This window comes from Ahaetulla prasina, chromosome 1, assembly GCF_028640845.1.
Source record: "Ahaetulla prasina isolate Xishuangbanna chromosome 1, ASM2864084v1, whole genome shotgun sequence".
In the NCBI taxonomy this organism is placed as follows: Eukaryota; Metazoa; Chordata; class Lepidosauria; order Squamata; family Colubridae; genus Ahaetulla; species Ahaetulla prasina.
The window spans coordinates 5,612,216-5,628,989 of record NC_080539.1 but is presented as its reverse complement, the minus strand read 5'-3'; the positions used below and the strand labels follow the sequence as shown (position 1 = coordinate 5,628,989).

Below are 16,774 nucleotides of genomic sequence, written 5' to 3'. Positions count from 1 at the left end.
GTATGTAATAACTATATTAATTGGATATAATGAAAGGAAACAATAGGACAGGAACGGTAGGCACGTTTGTGCTCTTATGCACAAAGTTTTCCACGGCTTCTGAGTTTAATAAGAACTAAGTGTACGCAATGCACGCGTGTCCTTCCTTGTGCAAATCGAGAGAAAAAAACACAAAAAAAACAGAAGGGTTCTCTCTGCCGGGACTACTTTTCTGTCAGTCCAACAGCGCGGATAGACATCCCTGGAGGGCGGTTTCCAAGAGAGACGCAGCACCGTTGCCGTGGAGACGCGTCGCCGTGGAGACGCGCCGACCCACCGACAGGCGGCGAAAGAGCGCTGCGCCGGCGGAGGAAGAAGAAGCCGAGAGGAGGGGGAGAGAGGGGGGCGACCCCCCCCACCCCGCGCCAGCCAGCCTGTAATTCCCGCGGGAGGGGAGGGGAGGAGGGGACCCTGGGAGGAGGAGGGGAGGGGGGATAGAGGAGGGGAGGGCGGTCCTGAAATCTTCAAAGGTGGGGGAGGAGAGGCGACCCCCCCTCCTCCTAGAGCGGGGTGTGTGTGAGGGAGCCATTGTATTTTTAATCAATAACAAGGTAATCAATAAAATGTTAAAATTTATAATAATATATATATATATATATATATATATATATATATATATATATATATATATATATATATATATATATATATATATATATATATATGTTTTCTGAGGTTTTCACGGTGTTTGTATATAGGTCTTTGGTTGTTCGGGTTTTCTCCCGTAAAATTATATTATATTATATAATATTATATTATATCATTATAAATTTATAATTACATATTTATAATTTTATAATATATAATATATATTATAAATTTATAATTATATTTATTATTATAAATTTATATTATATATATTATTTATATTTTATAATATATATATATAATATAATATATATATATATATATATAACACATATATATATATATTATTTATATTATATATATTTATATTATAAATTTATAATTACATATTTATAATTTTATAATATAATATTTATATTATAAATTTATTTATAATTATATTTATTATGAATATATATTATAAATTTATTTACATTTATATTATAATATATTTATATAATATATTTATATAATATATTATAAATAATTGTAATTATATAATTTATTTTGTGTGTATGTGTATATATCTATATCTATAAATATATATAAATATAAGTTATGTAGGTCTTTGGTTATTTGGGTTTTCTCCCGCGTAAAATTGGGAGTGTCTTGGCGACGTTTCGACGAAGTCTCATTCGTCATCTTCAGGCTTCAGCTTCGTGCTTCTGGGAGAAAACCCGAATAACCAAAGACCTACATACAAACACCCGCGAAAACCTCAGAAAACAAATATAAGTTATATATATATATATATAAATATAACATTGATAATAAAATTAAAATCCTAATGCTCCCTTTAATTGTATTCATTTCATGGTATTCAATTCATGCTTATATATATTATCTAATATGTACTCAACAAAATAAATAAATAAAATAAAATGTAATTAAAAAGCCAATCAATGAACAAAAGTTACAAACTGTTATACAACAATGAAGGTTTAATGAAAGCAATTAATGAAAGACAGATGTGATAGCAACAGTAATAAAATGTTGAATATTTAATATATTTAAAATTTAACAAATAAAAACAAACTCTTATTATAATATTATTTATTAATTAATACTATGTAACATTTAAACTTAATACTAATGGCTAATGTAATATGAGGACTCAGATTGTTGGGGGCAAGATGCTAACATAGAAAACGGCTTAAAGAGGGCTGCAAAGCGGTATATAAATCTTAAGGGCTATTGCTATTTATCATAATGGGAAAATGTGTAATTCGGTTATACATTTTAAAACTAAACAATAGCCAAGCTCTGTGGGCAGTTTACAGTGGAAGGAAGAAAAGGAAGGTAGGGAAGGAAGGAAGGAAGGAAGGAAGGAAGGAAGGAAGGAAGGAAGGAAGGAAGGAAGGAAGGAAGGAAGGAAGAGGGGAAGGAAGGAAAAAAGGAAAAAGGGAAGGAGGAAGGAAGGAAGGGAAAAGGAAGAGAAGGAGAGGGAGAGAAGGAAAGGGAAGGAAGGAAAGAAGGAAGAAGGGAAGAAGGAAGGAAGGAAAAGGAAGGGAAGGGGAGGGAGAAAAGGAAGGAAGGGAAAGAGAAAAGGGAAGGAGGAAGGAAGAAAAGGAAGGAAAAGGAGGGGAAAAGGAGATTAAGGCAGGCAGGAAAATGGGAGGCATGGAGGGGATAAATGGAAAGAGGGAGGGAAGGGAGGAAGAAAAGAAAGAAATGAACAAAAATAGAAAAAAGAATGAAAAATTAAAGAAATCTATTTGAGTTAAAACCTACCCAGTAAAATCAATTTTTTTTAAAAAAACCAATTAGGCAAATTTAACCACTGCAAAGTAGGCACCTAAAAGCTAAAACTTTTAAAACTTAAATCTGAATTAAAATGCAATTTTAAAAAAGAAAGGAGGGGGAAATTGAACAGCCTTCACCTAAAAGGGTGCTAAAGTTGGGGACCAGGAACACCCATCCATGGGTCCTCAGCACTAGTGAAATCCAATATTTTTTTCACTACCGGTTCTGTGGGCGTGGCGTGGCATGGCTTGGTGGGCGTGGCAGGGGAAGGATACTGCAAAATCCCCATTCCCACCCAACTCCTGGGGGAAGAATACTGCAAAATCCCCATTCCCACCCCACTGCGGCCAACCAGAGGTAGTATTTTCCAGTTTATTTTTATTTTATTTATTTATTTTGTCACACATTATATATAAGCATAAGCATGAAATAACTATACAATATATATGCATATATATGAATAGGAGTATGTAATGACTATATTAATTGGATATAACGAAAGGAAACAATAGGACAGGAACGGTAGGCACGCTTGTGCTCTTATGCACGCCCCTTACAGACCTCTTAGGAATCGGGTGAGGTCAATGGTAGATAGTTTTTGGTTGAAGCTTTGGGGACTTTGGGAAGAGACCACAGAGTCAGGTAGTATATTCCAAACATTAATAACTCTGTTACTGAAGTCATATTTTCTGTAATCAAGATTGGAGCGGTTCACATTAAGCTTAAATCTATTGTGTGCTCGTGTATTGTTGCAATTGAAGCTGAAGTAGTCTGGTGGCATAAGGTATTGTGTTGTATTCAGAGGAGTGGAGAACTCTTCTTGAAAAATATTTCTGGACACGTTCAATTGTATTGATGTCAGAAATGTGGTACTATTCAAAATTTCTGCTGCCGGTTCTCTGAACTGCTCAAGATTTCTGCTACCGGTTCTCCGAATTGCTCAAAATTTCCGCAGCTGGTTCTCCAGAACCTGTCGGAACCTGCTGGATTTCACCCCTGGTCCTCAGCCCCAGAGAGCTGCTGTGCATAGCCGCTGGCTATATAGGCGAGTCGTCAAGCGTCTGAATTTTGATGACATGGTCATGGGGATGCTACAAAGGTCGTAAGTGTGGGAAACGGTCATAAGTCACTTTTTTCAGTGCCACTAAGCACGGTCACTAAGTGGACTGCTGTAAGTCAAGGACTACTTTTATAATAGCAACAGGGAGAACGTCAGCAAGTTGGTGGTTTGGGGCTGCTTTGCCAACCCAGTCTGCATAGTTACTCCTGTTCCTGTGTTATTTTTTTTTTAACTTAATGGGATTTGACACCCCATTCCTTTAAAGCATGGGGCTGCAGTGCCAGAATTGTGAGAAAGGAAAATAACCACACATATGTCTTTGTGTTTGTCTTGGGTTCAGGCTCAGCGGCCGACAACGGTTTCCTGGAAGGATGGAGATGGGCCGGCAGGATGGCATGTCTGATGGGGAGGGAGCGAAAGGCGGCAAGCTGGCAGCAAAATTGCTCCCGTCTCCCAGCAAGAAGAAAGTCAGCAAGAAAAAGAAGAAAAAGAAAACCATTCCAGGTCATAGTGGGTAGCTATATAGAATCTAAGTGATGTTTCAGTCGTGATAGCAGTCTTCCAATATTTATGGGGCTGCCCCAAAAAAGAGGGAGTCAAGCTATTCTCCAAAGCACTTGTGAAGGCAGGACAAGAAGCAACGGATGGAAACTAATCAAGGAGAGAAGCAACCTGGAATTAAGGAGAAATTTCCTAATAGTGAGAAAAATTAACTGATGGAACAGCTTGCCACCAGAAGTTGTAGGTAGAAGAGGTTGTAGAAAAAATGCTTTTAAAGGGTTGTGACGATCCCAGCTGAGCAGCGTGATCATCAGAGGCTTTTTTTTTTTACTTTTAAAAGCATTTTTTCGGCCGAAGAAAAATTGCACCAGTACCGTATATGTGGTACCTTGCTCAATAGTAGTACCTGTGAGAGGGATCTTGGAGTCCTAGTGGATAACCATTTAGATATGAGCCAGCAGTGTGCAGCAGCTGTTAAAAAAGCCAACACAGTTCTGGGCTGCATAAACAGAGGGATAGAATCAAGATCACGTGAAGTGTTAGTGCCACTTTATAATGCCTTGGTAAGGCCACACTTGGAATATTGCATCCAGTTTTGGTCGCCACGATGTAAAAAAGATGTTGAGACTCTAGAAAGAGTGCAGAGAAGAGCAACAAAGATGATTAGGGGACTGGAGGATAAAACATATGAAGAACGGTTGCAGGAACTGGGTATGTCTAGTTTAACAAAAAGAAGGACTAGGGGAGACATGATAGCTGTGTTCCAATATCTCAGGGGCTGCCACAAAGAAGAGGGAGTCGGGCTGTTCACCAAAGCACCTGAGGGCAGAACAAGAAGCAATGGGTGGAAACTGATCAAAGAAAGAAGCAACTTAGAACTAAGGAGAAATTTCCTGACAGTTAGAACAATTAATAAGTGGAACGACTTGCCTTCAGAAGTTGTGAATGCTCCAACACTGGAAATTTTTAAGAAAATGTTGGATAACCATCTGACTGAGATGGTGTAGGGTTTCCTGCCTGGGCAGGGGGTTGGACTAGAAGGCCTCCAAGGTCCCTTCCAACTCTGATGTTATGTTATGTTATATGTTATGCTTTTAAAAGTAAAAAAAAAAACCTGTGATGATTGCGCGATTCGGATTGGGGGGGGAGCTACCAGTTCTCCGAACCACCCACCGCCATCGCTACCGGATCAGGTGATCCGGTCCGAACCGGGAGCATTTCACCCCTGAGTGTTTTACATATAAGTTAAATAGGCAGAGCGACAGTATACAGCCTTGTCGGACTCTTTTCCCAATTTTGAACGACTGAGTGGTTCCGTGTCCAGTTTTCACTGTAGCTTCTTGACCCACATCTAGGCTTCTCAAGAGACAAATAAGATGGTCTGGTACGCCCATCTCTTTAAGAACTTGCCACAATTTTTATTTATTTATTTATTTATTTATTTATTTATTTTGTCACAACAACATATAAAAAGATTATATAGTATATAAACATATATTTGTTGTGATCCACACAATCAAAGGCTTTCGCATAGTCAATGAAGCAGAAGTAGATGTTTTTCTGGAATTCCCTAGCTTTCTTCGTGATTCAGCATATGTTGGCAATTTGAAGGGGCCATTAGCAATCCCATTATTTACCTTGGCAACCTCTAGGAATTCACGGAGTCGGTAACTGTACTATCTGCATGGCAGGAAAAGGTAGGTCTCGACTTGCGACCACTGTGGAGCCCAAAATTTCCATTGCTAAGCAAGACAGTTTTGAAGTGAGTTTTGCTCCATTTTACAACCTTTCTTGCCCAGACGTGTTAAATGAATCCCTGTAGTGGTTAAGTAAGCAAAACGGCTGTTGAGTGAATCTGGCTTGCCCATGGACTTTGCTTGTCAGAAGGTCACCAAAAGGGGATCACGACCACCCCGGGACACTGCAACCGTCATAAATATGAATCAGTTGCCAAGTGTCCGCATTTTGATCATGCGACGGTGGGGATGCTGCAGTGATCATAATTGAAAATGTGAAAAGTTGTCATGTAATTTTTTTCAGTAACTTCAAATGATCACTAAACAAATGGTAGTAAGTCAAGAACTACCTGTAATTCAATAATCGGGGACTGAGGGAAATTTATCATGGAAGCTCACAGATCCATCCCTTTGGCAAGATAAGGATGGTCTGGAGGGATTCTTACGTGCTCTGGAAACTGATAGTTGGCCCGGGTGATAAGGGAAACGGATACCATAGAAATATAGGTACTCCTCCACTTATGACCACAATTGAACCCCAAATTTATACTGCTAAGCAAGACAGTTTGTTAAGATATTTAAATTTAGTAGCTGGAACAGTGGGGTTGTGCAGTGAGCCAGAACACACAATTGTGGTTGATTAGTTAGAGAGTACTGGCTCTGCATGAGGCAATCTGCGCTGTGATTGGTTGCTGTGGATGTAAAAGGGGTGTTTCCCTTTTTTCCCGCCTTTTTCTTCTGTGTGCCCTTTTTTGCTCTGTGATTTACCTAAGGATGCTCGTGCTGTGTGGATTTACCTCAGGATGTTCCTGCCTTATTGATTTACCTCAGGATGCTCGTGCTGTATTGATTTACCTCAGGATGCTCCTCCTGTACTGATTTACCTCAGGATGCTCCTGCTCTGTAGATTTACCCCATGATGCTCCTGCTTTGTAGATTTATCCCATGATGCTCCTGCTGTGTTGATTTACCTCAGGATGCTCCTGCTGTCTGGATTTACCTCAGGATGCTCCTGCTGTATTGATTTACCTCATGATGCTCCTGCTCTGTAGATTTACCTCAGGATGCTCCTGCTCTGTTGATTTACCTAAGGATGCTCCTAGTTTGCTGTGTATGCAGTTGTAAAATATATTTATTTACATAAAAATACAAGAACGTGTCAGAGTCTCTGACTCCATTTGGATACCGGCTGCGCAATTCCCTGACACGGTTGTATATTAGAGTATAACATTCAACTCTGAGTGAATAAAACAAAATAAAAGTACCACAGTGATTTGCTTAAAAGCCATGCCAAAAAAGGTAAAATTGGGCAGGATACACTTAACATCCACCTTACTTAGCAGTGGAAATTTTGGTCCAACTTGTGGTCGTACGTCGAGGACCCCATCCTGTAAAAAATTCAAAATTGCTCTGAATCACTTTTGATTTTGATTTTTTTTTAAAAAAAACAGACAAGCATTCCAGCCAAGTCAAGAAAAAATCCATCTTTGCCATATTTCCACTGGATCTGCTGCAGCGCTGGAAGTGCGACGGGACCCCTCAGGAGGGTCACAGCAAGCGAGGATCAGGCAAAGCCACCAGGAATTCGCTCTCAGCCTGCTCGTCGGCCACTTCGATCTCGACCCCAGGAGACGCCACCCTGCCCAATGAGAGTCTTCGCTGGGACGGCGTTCTGGACGACCCCAAAGCCGAAGAGGAAAGACTGTGCAACTATCGACTAAGCCGTAGAAAACGCTACGGTGAATTCTTGCAGCAAAACCCCCTGTTGGACTCGCCCTTTCCATGCCAGCAGCTGCCCGATCTGGACAAAGTCCCCGAGGCAGAGAAAGAGCGTTCCTTACACAAGAGTAAATCATCCTCTCTCATGGCCGCCAAAAACAAACGGCGTCCAAATTCGAAGCAGGGTAGTAAAACCCCAAAGAGGCAGCCGACGACGTTGCCGTCCAGTAAATCTCAGGGAGTTCTGTGAAACGCTCCGAATTTGAGCAACAATTTTTATGTTTTTACGGCCAAAGCACAAGATCAGAATTATTATTAATAATTATTTTTTTGCCTGTGGGAGTCTCACAATGATCCAGATGTATTTTTCAGTTTTTGCAAATTGTATGTTGGAGAATAAAAATGCTGTGTTTGACAGTAGCACCTGCCCGTATTTGCATAAGTTGTACGCGAGGGGAGGAAGGGGAAGCGTGTGAAATTTGTACAAAAGGGATATTCTTCACAGGTGTGTTCAGAAGGGCAAACAGGTTGACAGGACCTGAACGAACAGAAATTTATTTGCATAAATAGAACAAGAGATAAGATCCAAGGGCTCGGGTGCGTGTTTTTTTTTTTTTCCAAAAACGCAAATACGGTACTTCCTGTAATGATAATACAGTAATCCTCGACTTTTGACCACAACTGAGCCCAAAATTTCTGTTGCTAAGCAAGACAGCTGTTGAGTTTTGCCCCATTTGATGAGCTGTCTTGCCACGGTTGTTAAGTGAATCCCTGCAGTTGTTAAGTTAGTCACACGGTTGTTAAGTGAACCCGGCTTCCCCATCGACTTTGCTTGTCAGAAGGTCGCAAAAGCGGATCACGTGACATCTCAATTTTGATCACTCGAGAACGTTGATGCTGCAATGGCCATAAGTGTGGAAAAACAGTCATACGTCCCTTTTTTTCAATAATTTTGAATGGTCACTAAATGAACTGTTGTAAGTCGAGGATTACCTGTAGACCTCAGAAGGGAAAGAATAAAACACATCTAAGGACAGGTTTCCCTCAAATTCTCTTTCCCTCTTTTACGAAATGTTCCTTACACAGGTAGTCCTCGATTTATGACCACAGTTGAATCCAAAATTTCCGTTGCTAAGCAAGACAGTTGTTAGGTGAGTTTTGCCCCATTTTATGACTCTTCTTGCCAGTTGTTAAATGAATCACTGCAGTTATTAAGTTAGTAACAAGGTGGTTAACAGAAACCTGCTTTCCCATTGACTTGGCCTGTCAGTAGGTCACAAAAGAGGATTATTTTTTTATTATTATTTATTGAATTTCTAGACCGCACTTCTCCCGAAGGACTCAGGGCGGTATACAGCCAGGCTAAAAAACATACACAATATACAATTTAAAAACTAAATTTAGAAACTTATTACACAATTGGCCGAAAAATTAAAATATTAAAATCTAAAAACCCCAATTTAAAACAAAAATAGAATTTAAAATTTAAAAAACTAAACAGTTAAAAAGTTTAAGCTAGCCCCGCGCGAATAAACAAATACGTTTTCAATTTGCGGCGAAAGGTCCAAAGGTCAGGTATTTGGCGTAAACCATGGGGATATTCATTCCAAAGAGTAGGAGCCCCCACAGAGGATCACGTGACCCCAGGATACTGCAGCCATCATAACTATGAACCAGTTGCCAAGAATTTTGATCATGTGACCGAATGCCGCAACAGCCGTAAGTGTGAAAATCGGCCATACGTCACATTTTTCAGTGCCATTGTAACTGAATGGTCACTAAACAAATGGCTGTAAGTCAACAACTATCTATATACCGCGTTTCCCCGAAAATAAGACCCTGTCTTATATTTTTTTGAACCCTGAAATAAACGCTTGGCCTTATTGCCATGCGCTCCAAAGCCCAATTGGGCTTCTTATCAGGGGATGTCTTATTTTGGGGGAAACGGTACCAGAAATTAATTAATTAATTAATTTTAATTAATTGTAATTTAATTTAATTTAATTAATTAATTAATTTAATTTTAATTTTTTACATTTATATCCCGCCCTTCTCCGAAGATTCAGGGCGGCTTACAGTGTATAAGGCAATAGTCTCATTCTATTTGTATATTTACAAAGTCAACTTATTGGCCCCTCAACAATCTGGGTCCTCATTTTACCTACCTTATAAAGGATGGAAGGCTGAGTCAACCTCGGGCCGGGCTTGAACCTGCAGTAATTGCAGGCTGCTGTGTTCTAATAACAGGCTTCTTACAGCCTGAGCTACCACGGCTCACAGCCTGAGCTACCATGGTGAACCTTTGTCGTGTGGAAACGTGTGTGTGCGTTTGTTGGGACTGCGCTCCGGAAAAGCCAAACATCCGGGTTCTGGCACACATGCACACCTGACAATTAGCTGGCTGGTGCACATGTGCACACTGGTTTTCGGCACTGCCGCGCACACGAAGGATAGCTGATCGTCGTGCACGCATAATAATAATAATAATAATAATAATATTTTAATTTGTATACCGCCCTTCTCCCGAAGGACTCAGGGCGGTGAACAGGCAGATAAAATATACATACATACAATAATTAAAAACATCCCTTAAAAAACTAATTTAAATGCCCAAAATATTAAAAAACGTACTTCCCCATAAAATCACAGAATTTTAAAAACCCATCCAATAAAAATAAGAATCAGGCTAGTCCAGCCATACGGAATAAATAAGTTTTAAGTTCGCGGCGAAAGGTCCTAAGGTCAGGTAATTGTCGAAGTCCGAGGGAAGTTCGTTCCACAGGGTGGAGCCCCACAGAGAAGGCCCTCCCCTGGGGGCCGCCAGTCGACACTGTTTGGCTGACGGCACCCTGAGGAGTCCCTCTGTGTGGGAGCGCACCGGACGATGGGAGATAGAAGCCGGCAGTAGACGGTCCCGTAGATAGCCCGGTCCTAAGCCATGGAGCGCTTTAAAGGTGGTAACCAATACCTTGAAGCGCACCCGGAAAACAACAGGTAGCCAGTGCAGTCTGCGCAGGATAGGTGTTATATGGGAGCTCCGAGACGCTCCCTCAATAACCCGCGCAGCCGCGTTCTGAACTAGCTGAAGTCTCCGGGTGCTCTTCAAGGGGAGCCCCATGTAGAGAGCATTGCAGTAGTCCAGGCGAGAGGTAACGAGAGCATGAGTGACTGTGCATAAGGCATCCCGGTCCAGGAAGGGACGCAACTGGCGGATCAGGCGAACCTGGTAAAATGCTCTCCTGGAGACGGTCGCCAAATGGTCTTCAAAGGACAACCGACCATCCAGGAGCACGCCCAAGTTGCGTACCTTCTCCATCGGGGCCAATGATTCACCCCCGACAGACAGCCGCATCTGCAGCTGACTGTACCGAGGTGTCGCATCCACAGCCACTCCGCCTTGGAGGGATTAAGTTTGAGCCTGTTCCTCCCCATCCAGACCCGACGGCCTCCAGACACCGGGACAGCACTTCGACAGCTTCACTGGGGTGGCCGGGGTGGAAAAGTACAGCTGGGTATCATCAGCGACAGTTGGTATCTCACCCCAAAGCCACTGATGATCTCACCCAGCGGCTTCATATAGATGTTGAACAGGAGGGTGAGAGAATCGACCCCGCGGCACCCCACACATGAGGCACCTTGAGTCGATCTCTGCCCCCTGTCAACACCGTCTCGTCCGATCAGAGAGGTAGGAGGAGAACCACCGATAAACGGTGCCTCCCACTCCCAACCCTCCAACCGGCGCAGCAGGATACCATGGTCGATGGTATCAAAAGCCGCTGAGAGATCTAATAGGACCAGGGCAGAGGAATAACCCCTATCCCTGGCCCTCCAGAGATCATCCACCAGTGCGACCAAAGCTGTCTCCGTACTGTATCCGGGCCGGAAGCCGGACTGGAACGGGTCTAGATAGACAGCTTCATCCAGGTACTGGGGTAGCTGACATGCCACCACACTCTCAACAACCTTCGCCGTGAAGCGAAGATTGGAGACTGGCCGGTAGTTCCCTAAAACAGCTGGGTCCAGGGAAGGCTTCTTGAGGAGGGGTCTCACCACTGCCTCTTTCAAGGCCGCGGGAAAGACCCCCTCCCGCAAAGAAGCATTTGTAATCCCCTGGAGCCAGCCTCGCGTCACCTCCTGAGTAGCCAGTACTAACCAGGAGGGACACGGATCCAGTAAACATGTGGTGGCGTTCAGCCTACCCAGCAACCTGTCCATGTCCTCGGGAGTCACAGGATCAAAGTCATCCCAAACCACCTCAACAAGACGGGCCTCAGAACCCTCGCCTGGATCTACCCAATTTTGATCCAATCCGTCCCGAAGCTGAACGATTTTGTCGATAGATAACCGTTAACCTCCTCGGCACGCCCTTGTAGGGGGTCCTCCCGCCCCTGTTGAAGGAGAGAGCGGGTCACCCGAAACAGGGCGGCCGGGCGGTTATCTGCCGACGCAATGAGGGAGGAACGAGGAACGCCGAACCCTCATTGCCACTAGGTAGGTCCTACTATAGGACCTAACTAGTGTCCGTCAGCCTCAGAGCGGCTGGATCTCCAGGCACTCTCTAGGCGCCTTCTCCGCGCTTCATCTCCCTCAGCTCCTCGGAGAACCAAGGAGCTGGTTGAGACCGACGCCGGGTCAGAGGCCGCAAAGGCACGACACGGTCCAAAGCTCCAGCCGCGCCCGCTCCCAGGCCGCAACTAGCTCTTCAGTCGAGTCGTGGGCCAGGTGCTCGGGAACGCCCAAGCTCCGCCAGGAACCTCTCCGGGTCCATCAGGCGCCTGGGACGGAACCAGCGCATTGGTTCCGTCTCCCTGCGGTGGTGGGTAGCGGTCAGAAAGTCTAGACGAAGGAGAAAATGATCTGACCATGACAAAGGTTCAACAACTAAATCATTTAAAACCAGATCATTAGACCACTGGCCAGAGATAAAAATCAGATCTAGGGTACCTCCCCCGACGTGGGTAGGGCCGTCAATTAACTGAATCAGGTCCATGGCCGTCATGGAAGCCATGAACTCCTGAGCTGCCGAAGATGCTATGCCGGCTGATGGCAATTGAAATCCCCCATGACCAACAGTCTGGGGGTTTCAACTGCCAACCCGGCCAGCAACTCCAACAGCTCAGGCAGGGCTGTAGTCACGCAGCAAGGAGCCAGGTACGTGATCAACAAGCCCACCTGAGTTCTACGACCCCACTTCACGAAGAGGGATTCACACCCAGCTATCTGAGGCACAGTGGTTTCCCTCGGCTCGAGACTCTCCTTAATAATAACCGCCACCCCTCCACCCCTACCCTGGGCCCTCGGCTGATGGAATGCTCGGAAGCCTGGTGGGCACATCTCCACTAGGGGGACCCCCCCTTCGGTGCCCAACCAGGTCTCCGTAATGCCCATAACGTCCGCGGTCCCTTCCTGAATAAGATCTGCAATCAGGGGGGCTTTATTAACCGCGGACCTGGCATTACATAACATCAGCCGGAGGCCCAGGTCCCGATTACTCTGGCCACTCGGGTCACGGGAAATTTCTGGGGGGCCGGAGCACGCAATCGCTCGTAAACAGCGAGGGCGAGCCCCCGAGACCTGATGTGGCCCCCCCTTCCGTCATATCTGCCTCTCCCACTTACCGTAGTAATAACTCGACCCTGACAAACTGGAACGACACCCCTCGCCATAACCCCAGGACCTATTAAGTTACCGCCGCGAACACATGGTGGACCTAGCCCCCTCCCTGACGGGTTTTCCCCCCCACCCATCCACCCCCCCGCATTAAAATTCCCATTAAAACTCCCCTTAAAAAAACGATTAAAACAATTAATTAAAAATCCCCTAAGTCTCCTATTTTTGGCATGCCACCTCTCGGGGTTCCAAAACCCGTCCTCAAGATGGGCCCTCGATAGTGTAGGGGGCCAAACCCGCGAGAGAGGGGAATCTCGCAGGGCAAGAAGGTCGGCCGCTGTAAAAGTCCGCATACTGCGCGCCAGAAACCCGGAAGAGAAACAGGCAAGTCCGCGTGTGCCGGGCAACATGGCTTCGCGTGCCACTTTGGGCACCCGTGCCATAGGTTCGCCATTGTGGCTATATACACCATGGCCGCCAGGGGAATTCTGAGAATTGAAGTCCACTCATCTTAAAGTTGAGAAAGTTGCTAAGCAATTTAGCGCACCATCATCATACAAACAGCACAGCTCAGGCTATTTTGTTTGGATAATTTATTATGACATGAAAAAGAGGGATTTCAAAAATTTGGCATGACAAACTTTAAATCGCACATTTGAAACCTTCCTTTAAAAATACACAGTTGTTTCAAAGCGTTCATGCTGAAAATGACACAAGAGCGAGACTTTTTTCTTAAAAAACAAAACAAAACAACAACAACAAGGATTTATGCAAAGCTTTTATAAATGAACTCTTGAGCAATGCAATTTAAAAGAGCCCGGAGCACACCTATTCGAGAGTAATATTGCAAGACAGATGTATTTTTAAAAAATCTACTATCTGTGATCCTATGAAAACTGATGCTGTCTTTAGGGAAATTCAGACTGGGAAAATGCCAGATTGTGAAAAATCTCGCCAGGTGTGCCTTCATGTGTGCAAAACGCACACTAGGAGGCCACAGAAGACTGTTGTTACAACATGTCAAATGAACTTGGAGGAATTTTTTTTTTTTGTAGGATCTAAGGGCCCTTTCAGATAATTTATGATCCCTGGCTTCCAAGTTTGGCTGGGCAGGTAAACCCCCCAAAGTCCTTTTTTTTTTTAAAGTAATTTTGCAGGACAAAATATCACAGCAAAGAATTTTAACGTGGGGAAACAGCCCAATAAAATGCAAAAGTTGGCCAAGAATGCAACAATTTCGAATTTCTTAACATGAAAACGCAAAACCAATCCGATCTCCTTTTTATTGCTAAAGTTATTCCTTGACCCACTTTAAAACAAGTTAAGGGTTTTTTTAAAAAACAAAACCAAACTCCGAAGCAATCCTGCCCTCAGCACATTGTCTTAAACTTGATTTATGGCGGTTTTCAGTTGGATATGTAGGCAGTCCCCAATTTACAAAAAATTTCCATTGCTAACTGGCTGTTGAGTAAGCTGCGCCCGATTTTATGACTTTTGCCATAGGTGTTAAGGAAATCACTGCGGTTGTAAAGTGAATCAGGAGGCCATTAAGCGAATCCATCTACCCCATTGACTTTGCTTGTTGGAAGCTCTCTGGAAAAGTCACAAATATTGATCACGTAGCGCTGAGATGCTACAACTCTCGTAATATATAAACCCATGGACAAGTTTGATCATGGTACGCTAAGAATACTACAACAATCTTTTAAGTGTGAGAATTGGCCAGAAGTCACTTTTTTCAGGACCGTGGCAACTTGGAACAGCCGGTAAACAATGTTCGTAAGTCGAGGATTACCACAAATTTCAGAGAAGAGCAACTAAAATGATCAAAGGCCTCTGGTGGCTCAGACTGGTAAGACAGTCTGTTATTAACAGCAGCTGCTTGCAATTACTGCAGGTTCAAGCCCCACCAGGCCCAAGGTTGACTCAGCCTTCCATCCTTTATAAGGTAGGTAAAATGAGGACCCAGATTGTTGGGGGCAATAAATTGACTTTGTATATAATATACAAATGGATGAAGACTATTGCTTGACATAGTGTAAGCCGCCCTGAGTCTTCGGAGAAGGGCGGGATATAAATGTAAATTAAAAAAAAAATCAAAGGCCTGGAGACTAAAATATAGGAAGAACGGTTGCAGGATGTGGGTTTGGCTAGTCTAGAGAAAAGAAAGGCTAGGGGGAGAAGTGGAATTCACTTCTGTAGCAACCAGTTCGCCCAGCACTGGAAATGTGAGCGCGCTCGCTTCACTCGTGCGCGCGCCGTCCTCATATTCATGCAACATCACAAAACACGGCAATTCGATCCTGCGTGCCGTCTACACATGCATGCAACGTCAAACAACATGGTAATTCGCTCGTACGTGCCATCCGTGCATGCATGTGGCTCAAAAACAGCGATATAGGACAGGATTGCGATAGGCCGCCATTACCGGCTGAATAACATCTCTGACTAGATGGGACATGATAGCGATATTGCAGTATTTGAGGGGCTGCCACAAAGAAGAGGGAGTCAAGCTATTCTCCAAAGCACTAGGAGGCAGGAGAAGAAACAACAGATGGAAACTAAAGAAGAGAAGCAACCTGGAATTAAGGAGAACCTTCCGAACAGTGAGAACAATTAACCAGTGGAACAGCCTGCCACCAGATGTTGTGGGTGCTCCATCACTGCAGGTTTTTAAGAAGAGTCTAAACAGCCACTTATCTGAAATGGCATAGGGGGTCTCCTGCTAGAGCAGGGGGCTGGACTAGAAGACCTCCAAGGTCCCTTCCGGCTCTATTCTATTCTACATTTAAAAAAAAAAGAAAGCAGAAAGCCGCTTTTTTTTTTTGCACAGTGAAAATAACCAGAGCTCTCCCGTAAAACTTGCAGTAGCATAACAAACTTGTTATTTTTAATTTTTTCCATCTTCGGATCGTTTTACAGCTTTTAGAATTATTATTTTTAAAAAAATTTTTTTTAAAATACCACGTTGCTGGAATGCACCGCCGATGCCTTGAGTTATGTTCCTTTACAAGGAACACCGTGCCCTACTAAAATATTCCTCTTTTTTTTTTTTTTTAAACCCGAGTCCGTAAGAGAGACAATAGCTGGCGGGTCTCAAACAGGTCCTTTCGCAAATTTAAGGAATTCCTTTCTGCTGCCAGAGGGGGGGGGGGAAATCAAGGCAGTTGGCTTGAAATATCGCTGGTGTCAGCAACTCTGGAGCAACTTTTTAAGTTTTGGCTGGGTTACAATAGCCCACGGCAGTTTCCCCTAACATGCTCCTTTCAGGAACATTTAACTTTTCAAAGAATAACTCTTATTATTCCACCCCCTTTGGCAAGGTTGAACCGCACGTGATGGCTGAGATCTCATAATTTATTTGCCCCCTGTCCTGGGTTCAGGACTTCCAAAACTGGGATTTCTCTTTCAGCCAGAGGCTATTTTAGAGAAGCTGCCTGGAGAAATGCAATCTTTGCATAAAGGAACGTGCTCTCCCTCTATAATGTGCTTTTTTCTTTATACTTCTCAGGTTTCCTATCCAGCAAAAAATAATAATAATAAAAATAAATCGGTTCTAACAAGCAACTCGCTCTAAATCCTCCCCCGGAGTGAAAATCAAGAATCCTAACAAATTTGACTTAAAAGTATAGAGATTTTCCAAGTGTGATTTTGTTAAAGGCTCACAAAGCTTTTAATAAAATTTTCGGGGCAGTACAGCTCCTATTTAATTCCTGATATATATTTTTTGGCCACTACA

At 43.6% G+C, this 16,774-nt stretch overlaps 1 protein-coding gene across 1 annotated transcript; it reads left to right on the top strand.

Annotated features, from left to right (window-relative positions):
- Window positions 1–347: 347 nt before the first annotated feature.
- On the top strand, window positions 348–7,827 carry LIAT1 (ligand of ATE1). The gene is made up of 3 exons (XM_058163809.1): window positions 348–415; window positions 3,810–3,973; window positions 7,158–7,827. Exons 2-3 carry the CDS (start codon window positions 3,841–3,843, stop codon window positions 7,673–7,675), a joined length of 651 nt encoding a protein of 216 aa, XP_058019792.1. The 5' UTR covers window positions 348–415; window positions 3,810–3,840; the 3' UTR covers window positions 7,676–7,827.
- Window positions 7,828–16,774: the final 8,947 nt, after the last annotated feature.

Bases quoted from the DNA above. Each gene is read 5' to 3' on its own strand.
- LIAT1 (XM_058163809.1), top strand. From the start codon at position 3,841: ATGGAGATGGGCCGGCAGGATGGCATGTCTGATGGGGAGGGAGCGAAA. The intron at 3,974-7,157 runs GTCATAGTGGGT...TAAAAAAAACAG, and splicing joins GAAAAAGAAAACCATTCCAG to ACAAGCATTCCAGCCAAGTC.